Raw genomic sequence first — 13,998 nt, 5'->3', positions numbered from 1 at the left:
AGACACCGGGCATAAGTGTCTGGCCAAATTCTCTCCCGTTGACACCATGAAGTGGACGCCTGTGTTATCAGTGGTGAAAGTTAATAATAATACAAGCAACTCACAGAAATTTAAGGCCCAGAAGATCAGGATAATAACTGCATCAACAGAGATCAGCCTACATGCCTTTTCAGGATCACCCGTCTATCGTGGCCCTAAGTGCTTTCCGTACTGCCTGCCCCTGGCCCAGCCAACCCTCACCTTCGGCGGTCCCAGGGATCCATGCTAGAGCTGATGGTAGTGGAAGAGAGGGGCTGGTGTGGGGCAGGGGCTGTATCTATCTTCCTCTGAAGGCCACCTTCTAAGTTTCTGCGGGGAGTGAGCAGGAAGACAGAAAGAGAAAGAGAGAGAGAGAGAGAGAAAGAGAGAGAGCACGCGCAAGAGAATATTTAGAGGGGCCTCCTTGGCTTCTGTGAGATTTCATGACACCAATCCACTGCTCTCTAAAATTCAGGCTAATGGTCCCTTGGAAGGTCTTGTCTGCATTAATTTTGAGTTCCCCCCTCCTCTTCCAAAAGCTTGCCACTTTAGCAAAAACATCTAGCAAACGTTCTGGCCCCTTTTTCTTTTGCAAAGGCACAACAGTATTGCTAGGCTTTTAAACTGCAAACGGTAAAAAGCAAACTGATATAGCACCTTATTCAAAGTCGATAAGGGTGCTCTTAAAACAGGGCTTTTCAACCTTTTCACCCATTGTACCACTTTTAGGATATGGCAACATCCGAGTACCACCAGTCGCCTAGCACGGTGTCAAAAACCTGATGACCCCCCCCCAAAAGGAAAAAGATGATGAAGTACAGGTAGTCCTCGACTTACAACAGTTCGCTTAGTGACTGTTCGAAGTTACAATGACACTGAAAAAAGTGCCCCCCAAGCCACAGCCGAGCAAGACACCTGCCTGCCCACCTAGCGGTGCTCTTCCTCATGTCCGAGGTTTTCATTGTTGTGAGCATTTCTGTTGAGGATTGGCAGTGGGGGTGAGGTGGGGGGTGGTGTTTGGTTTTTATTCCCCCTCGTCTGCTGGGTGGTTGCAGCAGGTTTTGGTCACTTCACATGACCCTGGGACACTGTGACCGTCATAAATATAAATCAGTTGCCAAGCATCTGAACGTAAATCACAAGGCCCTGGAGATGCTGCAACATTCCAGTTGATTGGTGCTTCTTCTGGGCTCAGCAGAAGTGCCAGGATCAGTGCCGCTTTTCAGCTGGAGCCTGGTGCTGATCCTGGCGCTTCTACTGAGCCCTGACAACCCCAAAGAAGCGCCGATCACTGGAAAGCGGCACTGATCCTGGCGCTTCCGCTGAGCCCTGACAGCCCTGCAGCTCCAGCCCTGCAGCTCCAGCCGTCTCTCGCTCAGGCTTGTGCGGTGCTGCCACCGGTTCAGCTCATTCCCCTCCCCCGCTATCACTTTTCTAGGATGGTCGCTTACCACCTGCCAGGTGCCAATGTACCACAGGTGGTACCCGTACCACTGGTTGAAAAGCCCTGCCTTAAAAGACCAAATAAATTTACTGAAGCACAACAGCTTCACTTCTCCAAATATTTCTATCCTCCAGTGAATCTTGGGAATCTCTTTTCCCATTCCCACTCTGAAAACTAAAAGTAGACCCAACAGATCCTATCGCTTAACAAAAAGATCTTCCAATACAAGGACAAACTTTCCAGAAGTTCCTTCAAATTCTCAGTAGCCGTAGCCAATACGGCCAATGGCTGGCGATAGCTGGAGTAGAGAAACTTAACATCTGGGGGATCAAAGATCGCCTAATCCATGTTAGTTTTGTGGTTTTCTCCACTCACGAACGTCAAGAGATGCACCCTCACTAGAGGATGAGAAAGAGGCGAATATCCACCCTGCCTGGGAAAAGCCAACTGCCCTGTCTCAGCTAACCAGCTTCCTGTCTGAGCAAGATTCCAATCTAGGCCTCTCAAGTCGAAGCGTGCTATTTTAGTTTATCCATGGTAGATTACTCACGCGCGTCGGGGATCCCGGTGGGGTTCTGTGTCTGGGAGGGCAAATATCCGGCGAGTGGGGGTTGGGATTACTCGTGCCAGGCGTGGCTCTTTGTTCTGTAAAAAAAGATGGAAAAAGGAAAGAAAATATAGATTTGACTGACAGCTGTTCCACCGTTACTTTCTATTCCGGCTAGGAATGGGGGCGCTCAGAAGCTAGATTCAGGAGGCTTTGGGGGCCCACTAATGTGAGCATTGCGTTTCTGTAAAAGGGAGAGTGTGAGCATCTCTCCCTTAATGCTAGAGGAACTGCTAATGGATGGAGAAGGACAGAAAGCTTCAACACTGCCTCTCTAACAGGGTAGCTGTGGCCCAGACAGAACAAGAAAAAATTGTTAAGAGTGGGGAAAGAGCAGAGGTGGAAGGAGAACTGAAACAAAAGGACCCATATGTGGTTCCCACCAGATGCTGTTGGTGCCCTTAGGCATGCACTTCCCTTTACACGTCCATGCCTCTCAAGCTCAGCACCCCCCCCCACACACATTTAACCCTCCCCTGCCCAAATAAAGCAAAGCTAGCAAGCAAGGTATCCAGCCACCCTCTCTGAGGGGTCGAGACTCCTACCGGGTCACCAGGTGGCTCAGAAGCTGTGTTCCTATTGGCTAACCATGGGCCAATGGGATTCTTGCTCCACTTCTTCAAGAGCTCCTGGATGTCTTGCTGCAGATAATACAGGCAATGACAGGATCGGGAGGGAGAGGGAGGGAAAGACAAAGAAAAGAAAAAGAGGGCACAGCAGAGACATACTGGTGGCAAAATTCGTGTCCTGAATCCCCACGCTGAAAAGCCGCCCCACTGGAGGGAAAACAAACCCACACCAGAGCTCACAAGACTGTGCAAAGCTGCTAGATCTGAGGTAGGAAAGAAGGGAATAAATAGAAAGCACAGAAAAAGAAAGTTCTGCTTTTAAAGGAGAATATTTCTGGCTCAGGGTTGACATGAGGGGGTCCTGGGTGCTCTCTGAGCTTGCTCGCTTTCTTGCCGACGTTTCATTACCCAGCACTGACGATGTTTCCTAGTTAGCGTAATGAAATGTCGGCAAGAAAACTAGCAAGCTCACAGAGCACCAAGGACCCCTCGTGTTCTGCTTTTGACCAAAAAGAGCTAAATGTGAAACTGAGATTCAACTGCGGTATTTCCTTTGGCTTTGTTTGCATCATGAAAAAAAAAAAATACACAGATGATCTGCACCTGACCAAGGCTGGGTCCACTTAAACCTTCAGAAATAATACCGATAAGGCCGGCTTTTGAAAACTTAATGCAAGGCAGCATTGTGTGGTGTGTTCTCAGAGGTGGGCGAAGTGTGGCATGGCAGAATTTTCCCATCCTAAAATAACCCATCCTGACCTTAGAACAGGTAGTTTCAACTGTTCCAGACCTGATCCATTCTATCTAAGCCAGGACCGGGCAGTTATTTTGCACCTAGGGGGCTGTAATGCTATGGGACTGACAGGGTATTGTCACTAGAAGGAGTAGGGTGCTCTTTCTTCAAGCATGTACAGTCTACTGGGGTATTAACTATTTTGATATTTTAGAGTTTTTTTTTAAAAAAAAATGTAACTAGCCACTCTTTGGTCAGCCAGCATGGCTGGCTGGGGAATTCTGGGAGTTGAAGTCCACAAGTTGCCAAAGTAGGAGACCCCTGCTTTAGAAGGCTGAAGTTGCTCACTGATTATGTAGTCCGGGATGGGCAACCTCGGCTCTTTTATGACTCGCGGACTTCAACTCCCAGAATTCCTGAGGTTGCCTAGCCCTGATCTAGTCCAGGGGTCTTCAAACTTGGCCCTTTTATGACTTGTGGACTTCAACTCCCAGAATTCCTCAGCCAGCCATGAGGAATTCTGGGAGTTGAAATCCACAAGTCATAAAAGGGCCAAGTTTGAAGACCCCTGATCTAGTTCAGCAGCCCCCAGCCTTTTCTATACCCCGCACCCCTAGAACATGTCTGATATATTCTCGCACCCCTTACAAAAGTTCGAAATAATGGCAACAAATTATGCCTATACACTATAATTTTGAAAACCCAAGTTTTTGCACGCCCTGGAATACTGTCTCGCACCCCCCCCCCCCCGATCTAGTCAATATCATCTCCTCTAAGCTGCAGAAGCTTTCCAAAGATAAGAAAGGTCCTGCTCCTCAACCTTTTTTTAAATACAGGTACTCCTCAAATTACGATCCCAATTGAGCCCAATATTTCTGTTGCTAAGTGACAGTTGTTAGTTGAGTTTTGCCCCATTTTATGACCTTTCGTGCCACAGTTGTTAAGTGAATCTGGTTTCCCCATTGATTTTGCTTGTCGGAAGGTCGCAAAACGTGATCATATGATCCAGAGACACTGCAGCTGTCATAAATATGAGTCAGTTGCCAAGGGTCTGAATTTTGATTACGTGACCATGGGGATGTTGCAACGGTCATATGTGTGAAAAATGGTCCTAAGTCACTTTTTTTTCAGTGTCGTTATAACTTTGAACAGTCACCAAACGAAATGTTGTAAATCGAGGACTACCTGTAAGTGGAAATGCCAAATATTGCCCACAAGCAAGAGATCTCCTGCACCAGAGCTGCAGCATCTGTCATCTTTACAGGTAGTCCTCGACTTACAACAGTCAAGAAATTCTGGGCTCAATTGTGGTCGTACATTGAGGACCACCTGTACTTTCTCTCCATTAGATATGAAAGTGCTCTAGTTCTCCTCCTCCTCCTCCTCCTGAGCGACATTTCTCCAATTGCTGTTCATGGGTTTTCAAGAATAAAAGCCAGACCGTTCTACCAAAACCAGTGGAAAGTGGCAAATCAGAAAGTCCTGATGTCCATGACACACCCATGACAAAATGGCTGCCTTGCGTACAGTTCCTCCTAGGATCACCATAGGTCTACATCTTTTGTCTGAACATTAAGATCATTTGCTGGTGCCTTACTCCGCATACTGTCTTCTTCGCAGAGGCCTCCATGATGAAATACTCTCCTTAAATATGACTCAGTTGGTAGCTAATTGAGATTTTAAAGATCAGGTTAAATCTTGTCTTTTTTGCCCAGAATTATGAGATAAAATCTAGAGCTACTTTAGATTTTTATCTCTGGTTGTGGGCTCGTTTGGCCTATTTGTTTCCTTTGATGTTACCTCCTTTTTAAATTGTAAATCGCCCTTCACTCAGCTTTCCATCCTTCTGAGGTAAAATGGGGATCCACACTGTTGGGGACAATATGCTGGTATTTGTAAACCCCTCACAGAATGCTGTAAAGCACAATGAAGTAGTACTTAAGTCTAAGTACTATTGCTTTAAGGAAGTCAATCAATCAGAATAGAGCTGGAAGAGACCTTGGAGGTCTTCTAGTCCAACCCCCTGCTCTAGCAGGATACCCTATACAATTTGAGACAAGTGGCTGTCCAGTGTCTCCTCAAAAACAGCCAGTGATGAATCACCTACAACTAATGAAGGCAAGCTGTCCCACTGGTTCAGAAGTAGGGAACCTTGGCTCTTTTATGACTTGTGGACTTCAATACTCAGAATTCCTGAATCAGCCATGCTGACTCAGGAATTCTGGGAGTTGAAGTCCACAAGTCATAAAAGAGCCAAGGTTCCCTACCCCTGCACTGGTTAATTATTCTCCCTGTTAGGAAGTTTCTCCTTAATTCGAGATTGCTTCTCTCCTTGATTACTTTCCATCCATTGTTTTTTGTCCTGCCCTTTGGTGTTTTGGAAAATAAGCTGACTTCCTTTTCTTTGTGGCAGCCCCTCAAATACTGGAGTAATACTATCATATCACCCTTAGTCCTTCTTTTCTCTAGGCTATCCATACACAGTTCCTGCAACCATTCTTCATATGTTTTAGCTCCAGGCCTTTATCATCGTAGTTGCTCTTCTCTGCACTTTTTTTTTATTTAAAGTCATCTAATTGGACAACTGATGAAAAAGGGGGGAAATGAAACCAAAACCAAAACTGTCAAATGTAAGCCTGACCCTTTTACCAATTCTTCCCCACAAACTGACAGATCTTCCCGACTGGATTCAGATAAGACAAAAAAGGCTACTGTTCAAATACATTACGGTACTAGGGACAGTTGTGCTGCCTGAAGACCAGAACAGTTGGCACCCCTCTCCTGTTCCTTGTATGAAGGGAGAGCAATCCAAGGCTTTCCTATTTCTTGATGCCACCCTCCTCTACACCTGACTGCAGCAGGCTATCTTAGAGGTGCAGGGCGGGCCAAGTGTTACAAAGGTGTTTCCAACAACACTTGGCTGCCGTCAACTCTCAGAATCAACCACCTGAGACAAATGATATATTTTAACCTAATGGTGAGGCTGGCCATGCCTGACCTGCCTCAATGAACTTTGTGTCTGCCCAACTCACCTTCTCTTCTGTATCAAGCCGGGGACTGGATGCCGAGCGCTTGATGCCGCTGCCCCCCTTGTGGACTCCTTCGTCCAGCTTGGCATCCTGCAATACTCCAAAGCTGCTTGTTTTGCGCAGACTCTGTCTCCATGTGGCCGGATCTGGCAAACTCCCTGGCTCTGTGATGCGGTTGGGACCTCCAGAGAACTGGTGGAGAGGAACAGAAGAGGAGGGGTAAAGCAGAAAGGGATAAACAGAAGAAGCGGAGAGAAAAGGAAGGGAAGGGAGTCAGGATGGATGAAGGGAATTTGGAAGTGAAAGGAGCAAGGTTGCCTACCCCTGGGCTAGACCAAGGAATTCAAGACCTGAATAACTGAGGATTTCTTAAGACAGAGGGCCTCCAAACTTGACAACTTTAAGAATTCCCCATGCTGGCTGGGGAATTCTGGGAGTTGAAGTCCACAAGTCTTAAAAGTTGCCAGGTTTGGAAACCCCTGCCTTAAGAGAAGAAACAAGCCCAGAATTCTGGTTTGCAATAGATCCATCAGATTCTTAACTTGGTAATAAAGTGGCAACTTTCCATTTTCTTCTCTCTCTTGAGGAATTACAGGAGAAGCAGTGCTGTGGGCATGAAACTTTGGGTGCCAACTGAGAAGAAACAGAATTGGTTGGGTTTCAAGGCAAGAACAGTAGTACTTCCAGTCAGCTAGCTATGGGCTCTGATTTTTTTCTCCAAAGCAGGTGGTGTAAGGAAAGGTCAAAGCATCCGAAAACCCCTTTTTATCACATGAAAGCTTTTAGAGATTACCAAGGAATAGCTACTTGGCACATCCTCAGAAGTTCCAGAGCATGACTAAACACAGCGGTAGGATTTCAGGCTGAACTATACCTCAGGTGAAAGGAGCCAGGACTGCAGTCTTCTCAAAGCAGTTCTTCCTGGAAACATCTCTCTTAAAACGTGCTTCCAGACACCTGCCTGTTGAGATGAAGACTACCACCAACCTCCCAATCTTCAGAAAGGCCTTAAAATCTTTTACATTTGGCAGAATGCATGGGTGCTGGCAGTTCCTGGTTGCTTAGTTAGCTAGATAAGATCTGTGGATCAATTTTGTCATTTTTATTGCACTGTAAACTGCTTCAAGTCCCTCTGGGCACTGTAAAAAGTATTGTTTGTATAAACAAATGAAGGGGGGAAATAATGAAGGAATTGCCCTAGTACAGGGGTCCCCAACCTTGGCAACTTTAAAACCTGTGGACTTCAACTCCCAGAATTCCCCAGCTGAAGTCCACAAGTCTTAAAGTTGCCAAGGTTGGGGACCCCTGATTTAAACAAGAGGCGACTAAAGCATGAGTGACTGTGAAGAAGGTCTTCTGGTCAAGATGAATCTGTGCAAACTCTCCTGGCTACCACTTCTTCCTATAATTCGAGAAGGTCCCACAAATTATAGGTGAGTTCCACTTAAGGAGATACAACCTTATCAATAACTGAAGTAGGAAGGTCCTTGGAACTGAAATGCCCTTGAATCCACAATCTCCCAGCCCTTCCTAGGTTGAACCTGGCCTGCTTCCCCCATCCAGACTCTTAACAGCCTCTATGCGCCAGGACAAGATCTTTGGGGCACCACCTGTTCATAGCTGGCTGGGGAATTCTGGGAGTTGAAGTCCATAGGTCTTAAAGTTGCCAAGGTTGGGGACCCGTGCCTTAGTATATAAGCAGCTGCTTAAAATAGGATTTAGAAGCAAACAGTCTTGGGGTCGTTAGCAAGCAACCTCTCAAGCAGGGCTGCCCAATATGCAGTTTACATAAATACGAACACAGCATAAAGGACCACAGAGAACCTCAAGGTTGCCCTCTCCCACTTCTGATAGTCCAGAGTCTTTGCCAGATGAGGCGATCTGTTCCTCTCGTCCCATCAGGAAGCCCTTGCCCATGTAAACTCCAAAATGGAAAAGCCAATGCTCGTGTCAAGAAGAGCTGCCCAGAATCGCAATCAGCACAGAATTTCAAAATGCCATCAGGGCGGAGGGGGCAGCTAGTCCTGGAAAGCTGCCTCACTGCATCACCACATTTTTCAGGAAGTTTCCGAAAAATTGTGTCTGCTACATTTCCCAGGCTCTCCATTCTGGAAGAACTTCACCTTGGTTGATGGGATTCCCTTGTCTGCTTCACACAGATATTGCAGCCCAGCTCTATGATTCACTCTTATCTGGATATCCTGTCACCAGAGCAGGCAATCTTCCTGCCTGCCCCATCAAGAGCTACATTCCTTCAAAAGTAATGCTGGAGAATGCCAGTGGCAAGCAGGAGATGGGACCAATGTGCTTCCCTCTTTGTCCTTCCCCCTCCCCAGTTGTGTTATCTGTAACACACTGTTTTCCCTCCTTTCCCCCTATCTTCTTCCAGAGAAGGGACAAACTGCTTTGGGCTTTAGAATTCAAGCTCATGGTTCTTGTAGCCCAAGGCCAACCTCCCTACTGAAGTACTACTTGACCCCAGTAGCTTATAATCCTAGCGGCCCTCTTCATTTCCTCCCTCGGGCGTCTTTAAGCTGCTAAACTATTTTCTCTTCCCAAATGCTAGCATCCTTATAATGCACAGATAAAGTAAAACACAGCTCCCCACCGTGCAGAGAGAGGAAACTGCAGCATTATCCACAGCCCCGCATCCTGTTTCACACAGTAGCCAGGAGATGCTTGCAGAATCTTCCCACAGTGGCATGGACAGAGTCAGTATTTTCCTTTAATCTTATGCATACCAAAGGGATGAACAGCCAAGAGAACAGCAGGCTGGGGTTCCAGTGAAGAAGCCTCTCACCACTCCACTCAATCGGTTGCCGATTTAGAATTTTAAGCCCTACTTTGGGCTTCCTGGAGGCAACCACACAAAGACACACCCCTCTTGGCTCCTCCGTCATTCATTTAGGTGGGACACTCACAGCAGCCGTTTGTCCCTTCTGGGGCACCAGAATGATCCCCGTTTTACGCAAGTGTTGTTTCCACGTGGAAGGAACCAGAGGGTTTGGGATAGGCAGCAGAGGCAAAATGAAGGCAAACTGTGGCTGGAGTGAGCAGGTGGGATGAGAAAGCAAGGAGGAGGAAGGAGATCCATTTCACAATGGACGGAAGACACAGGAACAAATGTCAAAACAGGGAAAAGAGGAAAAGAAAACAGAAAGTTCAAGGTATTTTATACAGATAAGAGATGACAGCAACAAGATGGGGAACAGAGGCGGAGGAGGTCTGACCAACGGAACGGAAAGGCCTCTTTGCAAATGTAGTCCCTGAGACTTGCTTGTGGCAGCATCCCAAGCAGGGGAAAAGTCAGACGCGAGCAATAAAGGGTTAATCAAGCATGCTAGATGAAGGCATGCTAAAAAGAAAAAGTGCACTAAGTTGAATTCATCACATGCTTTGTGCAAAAGAGCAAGCAACCATGGAGAACTGATGGAGGGCTGGAAGAAAAGAAAAGGTGACATTTCTAAGGGGAAGATTATTTCTTATTTAGAGGTGGACTACACCAAGTGCAGGACTACTAAGGTCTCTCTTTCTTTCTATTTCTTCTGTGAAATTAAGAGTTCAGGGGCTCCTTTTGCAAAGAAAAACTCTGTGGAAAACTTTGCTGAGTATTTGAAAGTTATATGATTCATCAAACGTAACCAGCCGAGGCACAATATTTAGGCCTTGCTAGCCTCAGCTGTGCTACTTATCTCCTTGAGGACAGAAATGTTGCTAGTGAAATTCCTCTACAGCAGGCATGTCCAACACGCTGCCAGCGGCCCAAATGCGGCCTGCGCAGGCCACACCCACCCCAGCCCCACAAGGGCAAAAAAACATCCCGATACATCACAATACAAATGCGATTGGACTTAACATCCCTGGTCTACAGGTACTTCTTAATTTACTACCAGTTGCTTAGCTACCATTCAAAATTATGCAGGAACCTGAAAAAGGGACTTAAAGCCTAGATTCAAAGTTCTGACGTCTGCCCCCCCCTCCATGGCCACATGGCTGGATTTTGGATGCTTGGCAACTGCCCCACATTTACGGCCATCTGCATCATGTGTCCTTGATTTACGACATTTTTGCTGGAAACTGAAAAAAACCTTCCCCTTTCCAGCAAATATCCCATAGAGAACAATGGATTTGCTTAATGACCATAGAGTTTGCTTTATAATAAAACTTTATAACCATCCAAAAAAGGTAATAAAATCAGATGTGATCGTGTGGTAATCTGCTTTAGGACCATCACAACTTACGACTCTAAATTGCAGGCTCAATTATGATCATAAGTTGAGGACTACTGTACTTGTACTCTGAAATGGTACAGTCCAGGGTCTATGAGGATGCTCAGTCATCCAGGTCATGGTTGTCCCACGGGTGCTTTTTCAAGAGGCAACTGAACTTTCTTGTTTTTCTTTGAAAACGTTTCACTTCTCATCCAAGGAGCTTCTTCAGCTCTGGCTGGATGGTGAGGAACGGAAGGATTTATACTCCTTGCAGACAGTTGGTCATTTGCATTCTTTTAGAGAGTCATTGGGGCCACTTGGAGCTGAAGAAGCTTCTTCTCATCCAGTCAAAGCTGAAGAAGCTTCTTGGATGAGAAGTGAAACAACTTTGAAGAATAACAAGGAAGTCCAGTTGCCTCCTGAAAATACACCTTTGTTACAGTCCAGTATTATTCTGCTGTATATGCAGCCTGTGCTCAGGGGCACATGAATACCTGCAATCCCCATATTAAGTGGCATGAATGAACTGGGATGGCAAAGTGACTGGAACCCCTGCAGGGCTTGTCACCCTCTATCCTGGGCTCTAGTAAAATTGTTGGATCTTAGCTACATCACAGCACCTGCAATGATCCTATCTGGATTCACAACTGGAGAAGGAAATTGAGACAACGGAGAGAGGAAGTTCAAAAACACCTGACTTCCTTTGCCACCACAATGTCTTGCCTTACCTTTGGGCCAAGAGGACATGGGGACAGAGGCCTAACGGGAGTCACAGACACGCCGTTCACTGCACTGCTGTCTGTTGGGGGAACAGCCTTCACTTCTGCAACAGATGGGGAAGCAATTAGCAATCAGCCCATTGTGACCTCTTAGAATGAGGGCCTGGGCTGCTGCATTCCGCCCCCCCCCTCACCATTGGACTCTGGTATTTCATCCCCCTCCGAAGCCGAACTGGTCTCCTCTTCGCCCACAGCAATGGTACCCAAGGTCTTCCGCTCCTTTGACTGGTCTTGGACCGAGATCTTTTCTTTGCTGCTCATGCGACACACGGAGCTCCTAGGAGAATCAAAGGAAGAGATGGACAGGAGGAGAAGCTGGGAGGATCTTGCTTGCTTACCCTGCCACAGATATATACCACAAATTATGTATGTACAGGTGATCCTCGACTTACAACAATTCATTTAGTGACCATTTAAAGTTCCAACGGCACTGGAAAAAGTGATTTCTGACCATTTTTCACACTTATGACCATTTCAGCATCCTCGTGGTCACATGACCAAAATTTGGATGCTTGGCAACTAAGCCACTGACTCACATTTACAATGGTTCCTAAGGCAAAAGCCATTTGAGAAAATGGCACCCCTACAATCCGCTTACAAATCCCAAACCCCTCTATGATGTGCCCAACGAAGTCCTACTCCGAGCACGACAGCAGACGGTTCTTGCTAGGAGATTTTCTTTCCGGATAACAGACTCTTGTAATTGGCACAGGCTCAACATATGAACCACAAACAGAAAGACGAATCTGACAGCTGCAATTTCAAACCATAAACATTTCTTCGGCAAATTCTTGTCAGACTTGCTGTACATCAAGTAAAGATTCTCCCTCCAAACTTGTCTTGCCACTTTTTGCTGGAGGTGTGATGGCGTGGATTTCACATATCTGATTCCAGGGCTAAAAAAACCTAGATTAAAACCTTAAATTACCAATGTCTGAAAACAAAGGCTGAGGGAGTTACGTGGAACTGAAGACTTGGTATTTTCCATAAGAGTACAATATCTAATAATACTTCTAGTGCTGACCTTCGATGTTTGCTTGTGTACGAGGGGGGCTGTTCCAAACTGGTGTCAATCACAGCCTGCCGATGGGCTTCCTTTTTGCTGCGCAACTGAATGATAAAAGGGGAGAGAAGCAAATCAAAACTTTTATTCCACTTGCACAAAATGCAGCCTTCATTGTTTTTGTTCGGGTGGAATGTGACAAAAATCTGCTCCTCTGTATATGAGATACCAGAGGGGCAAACAAACTTTTCAGCAGCTACTGCTATCTTGGACTGGTCAAGATCAAGGACAGTAGCAAATTTTTGTGATTCACAACAAAAAAGGCAACAGGAATCAAACTGAAACTGTGACTGCTAAGTTTAGAGAAGTGCTCACCGCTTTGAAAAGATAGGTCCATTCGTAGCTTTTCAGCGCAGTGCAAAAGACTATTTGCCCTCTGCAGTATGATACTTGGAAGCAGAGGAGAAGTCGTATGAGCAACATCTAGAACAGGGGCAGGCAACCTTGGCTCTTTTATGACTTGTGGACTTCAACTCCCAGAATTGCTGAGCCAGCTTGGCTCAGTAATTGTGGGAGTTGAAGTCCACGAGTCATAAAAGAGCCAAAGTTGTCTGCCCCTGATCTAGAAAGATGTGCCAGATCTCAACCAACCACCTATTCCCTAACTAGTATCCTCTTCCAGATGTGTTGGACAACAGCCAGCATGGCCCTTGTGCTTTGGGGTTGTAGTGTTGTAATGTATGATCCTGCAAATCTCTCAGCCCAACTCCTCTGGTTGTTGTGGGGAAAAGAGGAAGAAAAAGGAATATGTTCGCTATCTTATTTATAAAAATAATAAAGGCAGGATTTTTTTTTTAAAAAAAAATACTGCTTTTTTAGTGAGCCATGGTGGACAACAGTGGTTAGAATGCAGTATTGCTGACTAACTTTGCCCACTCTCAGGAGTCCGATCCTGACCAGCTCAAGGTTGACTCAGCCTTCCATCTTTCCAAGTTCGGTAAAATGAGGAGCCAGATTGTTGGGGGCAAAATGCTGACTCTGTAAACCACTCAGAGAGGGCTGTAAAGCACTGTAGATCTGTATATAAGTCCAAGTGCTATTGCTATTATTATTTTTAATAAGATGGCGGCCACTGGAGGAATATCAATCTGGGCCATCCCCTTTAAGAACAGAGGCTTTGACTTGCAATACTTTATGCTATAAGTTAACTGTAGAAGGCCCCAAGTCAGTCCTTAATCTTCAGCCTATGATTCCTATGGCCGGGGAAAGAGCAAAAGAAAACAGGGGAACCCCCCACCTCATTCCACTGGTTTCTCATCACATTCTCCCCCCCTCCTCCCCCCTCAGATGTACTTTTTTTGCAACTGAAAAAGCTGTGAATGCTTTGGCTTTTATCTTTTATCGCTCAGAAGGTGGGACAGGACCTTGAACCCTGGGTCCCTTCAGATGCAGCTTCACCCACTCCACACACCTCTCCCCCTCCTGTCTTTTACTGGGACAGGCTGCTCCTTCAACTGGTTCTCATAGGAAAACTTCCAAGTCGATTTACAAAAAGAAAGAATGCAAAGAAAGCGCCTTTCAGCTTTGCAAAGGACTTGGAGGCTG

The 13,998-nt window shown here is 46.1% G+C and overlaps 1 protein-coding gene across 1 annotated transcript in view; it reads right to left on the bottom strand.

Annotated features, from left to right (window-relative positions):
* The window catches only part of PPP1R12C (protein phosphatase 1 regulatory subunit 12C), a 43,217-nt gene that overhangs the window by 7,689 nt on the left and 21,530 nt on the right, over positions 1 to 13,998 (bottom strand). Inside the window, exons 7-13 of the mRNA XM_029283012.1 lie at positions 12,415 to 12,500; positions 11,525 to 11,667; positions 11,340 to 11,434; positions 6,404 to 6,592; positions 2,615 to 2,710; positions 2,013 to 2,107; positions 241 to 348 (exon numbers count right to left, since the gene is read on the bottom strand). Of these exons, the coding sequence (XP_029138845.1) occupies positions 241 to 348; positions 2,013 to 2,107; positions 2,615 to 2,710; positions 6,404 to 6,592; positions 11,340 to 11,434; positions 11,525 to 11,667; positions 12,415 to 12,500 (812 nt within the window). The remainder of the gene's footprint in view (positions 1 to 240; positions 349 to 2,012; positions 2,108 to 2,614; positions 2,711 to 6,403; positions 6,593 to 11,339; positions 11,435 to 11,524; positions 11,668 to 12,414; positions 12,501 to 13,998) is intronic.

The sequence above is a fragment of the Protobothrops mucrosquamatus genome, unplaced genomic scaffold (assembly GCF_001527695.2).
Source record: "Protobothrops mucrosquamatus isolate PMUCROS unplaced genomic scaffold, P.Mucros_1.0 scaffold8, whole genome shotgun sequence".
NCBI lineage: Eukaryota > Metazoa > Chordata > Lepidosauria > Squamata > Viperidae > Protobothrops > Protobothrops mucrosquamatus.
Note: the sequence above shows the minus strand (reverse complement) of the source record. Positions and strands in the feature narration are given on the sequence as shown.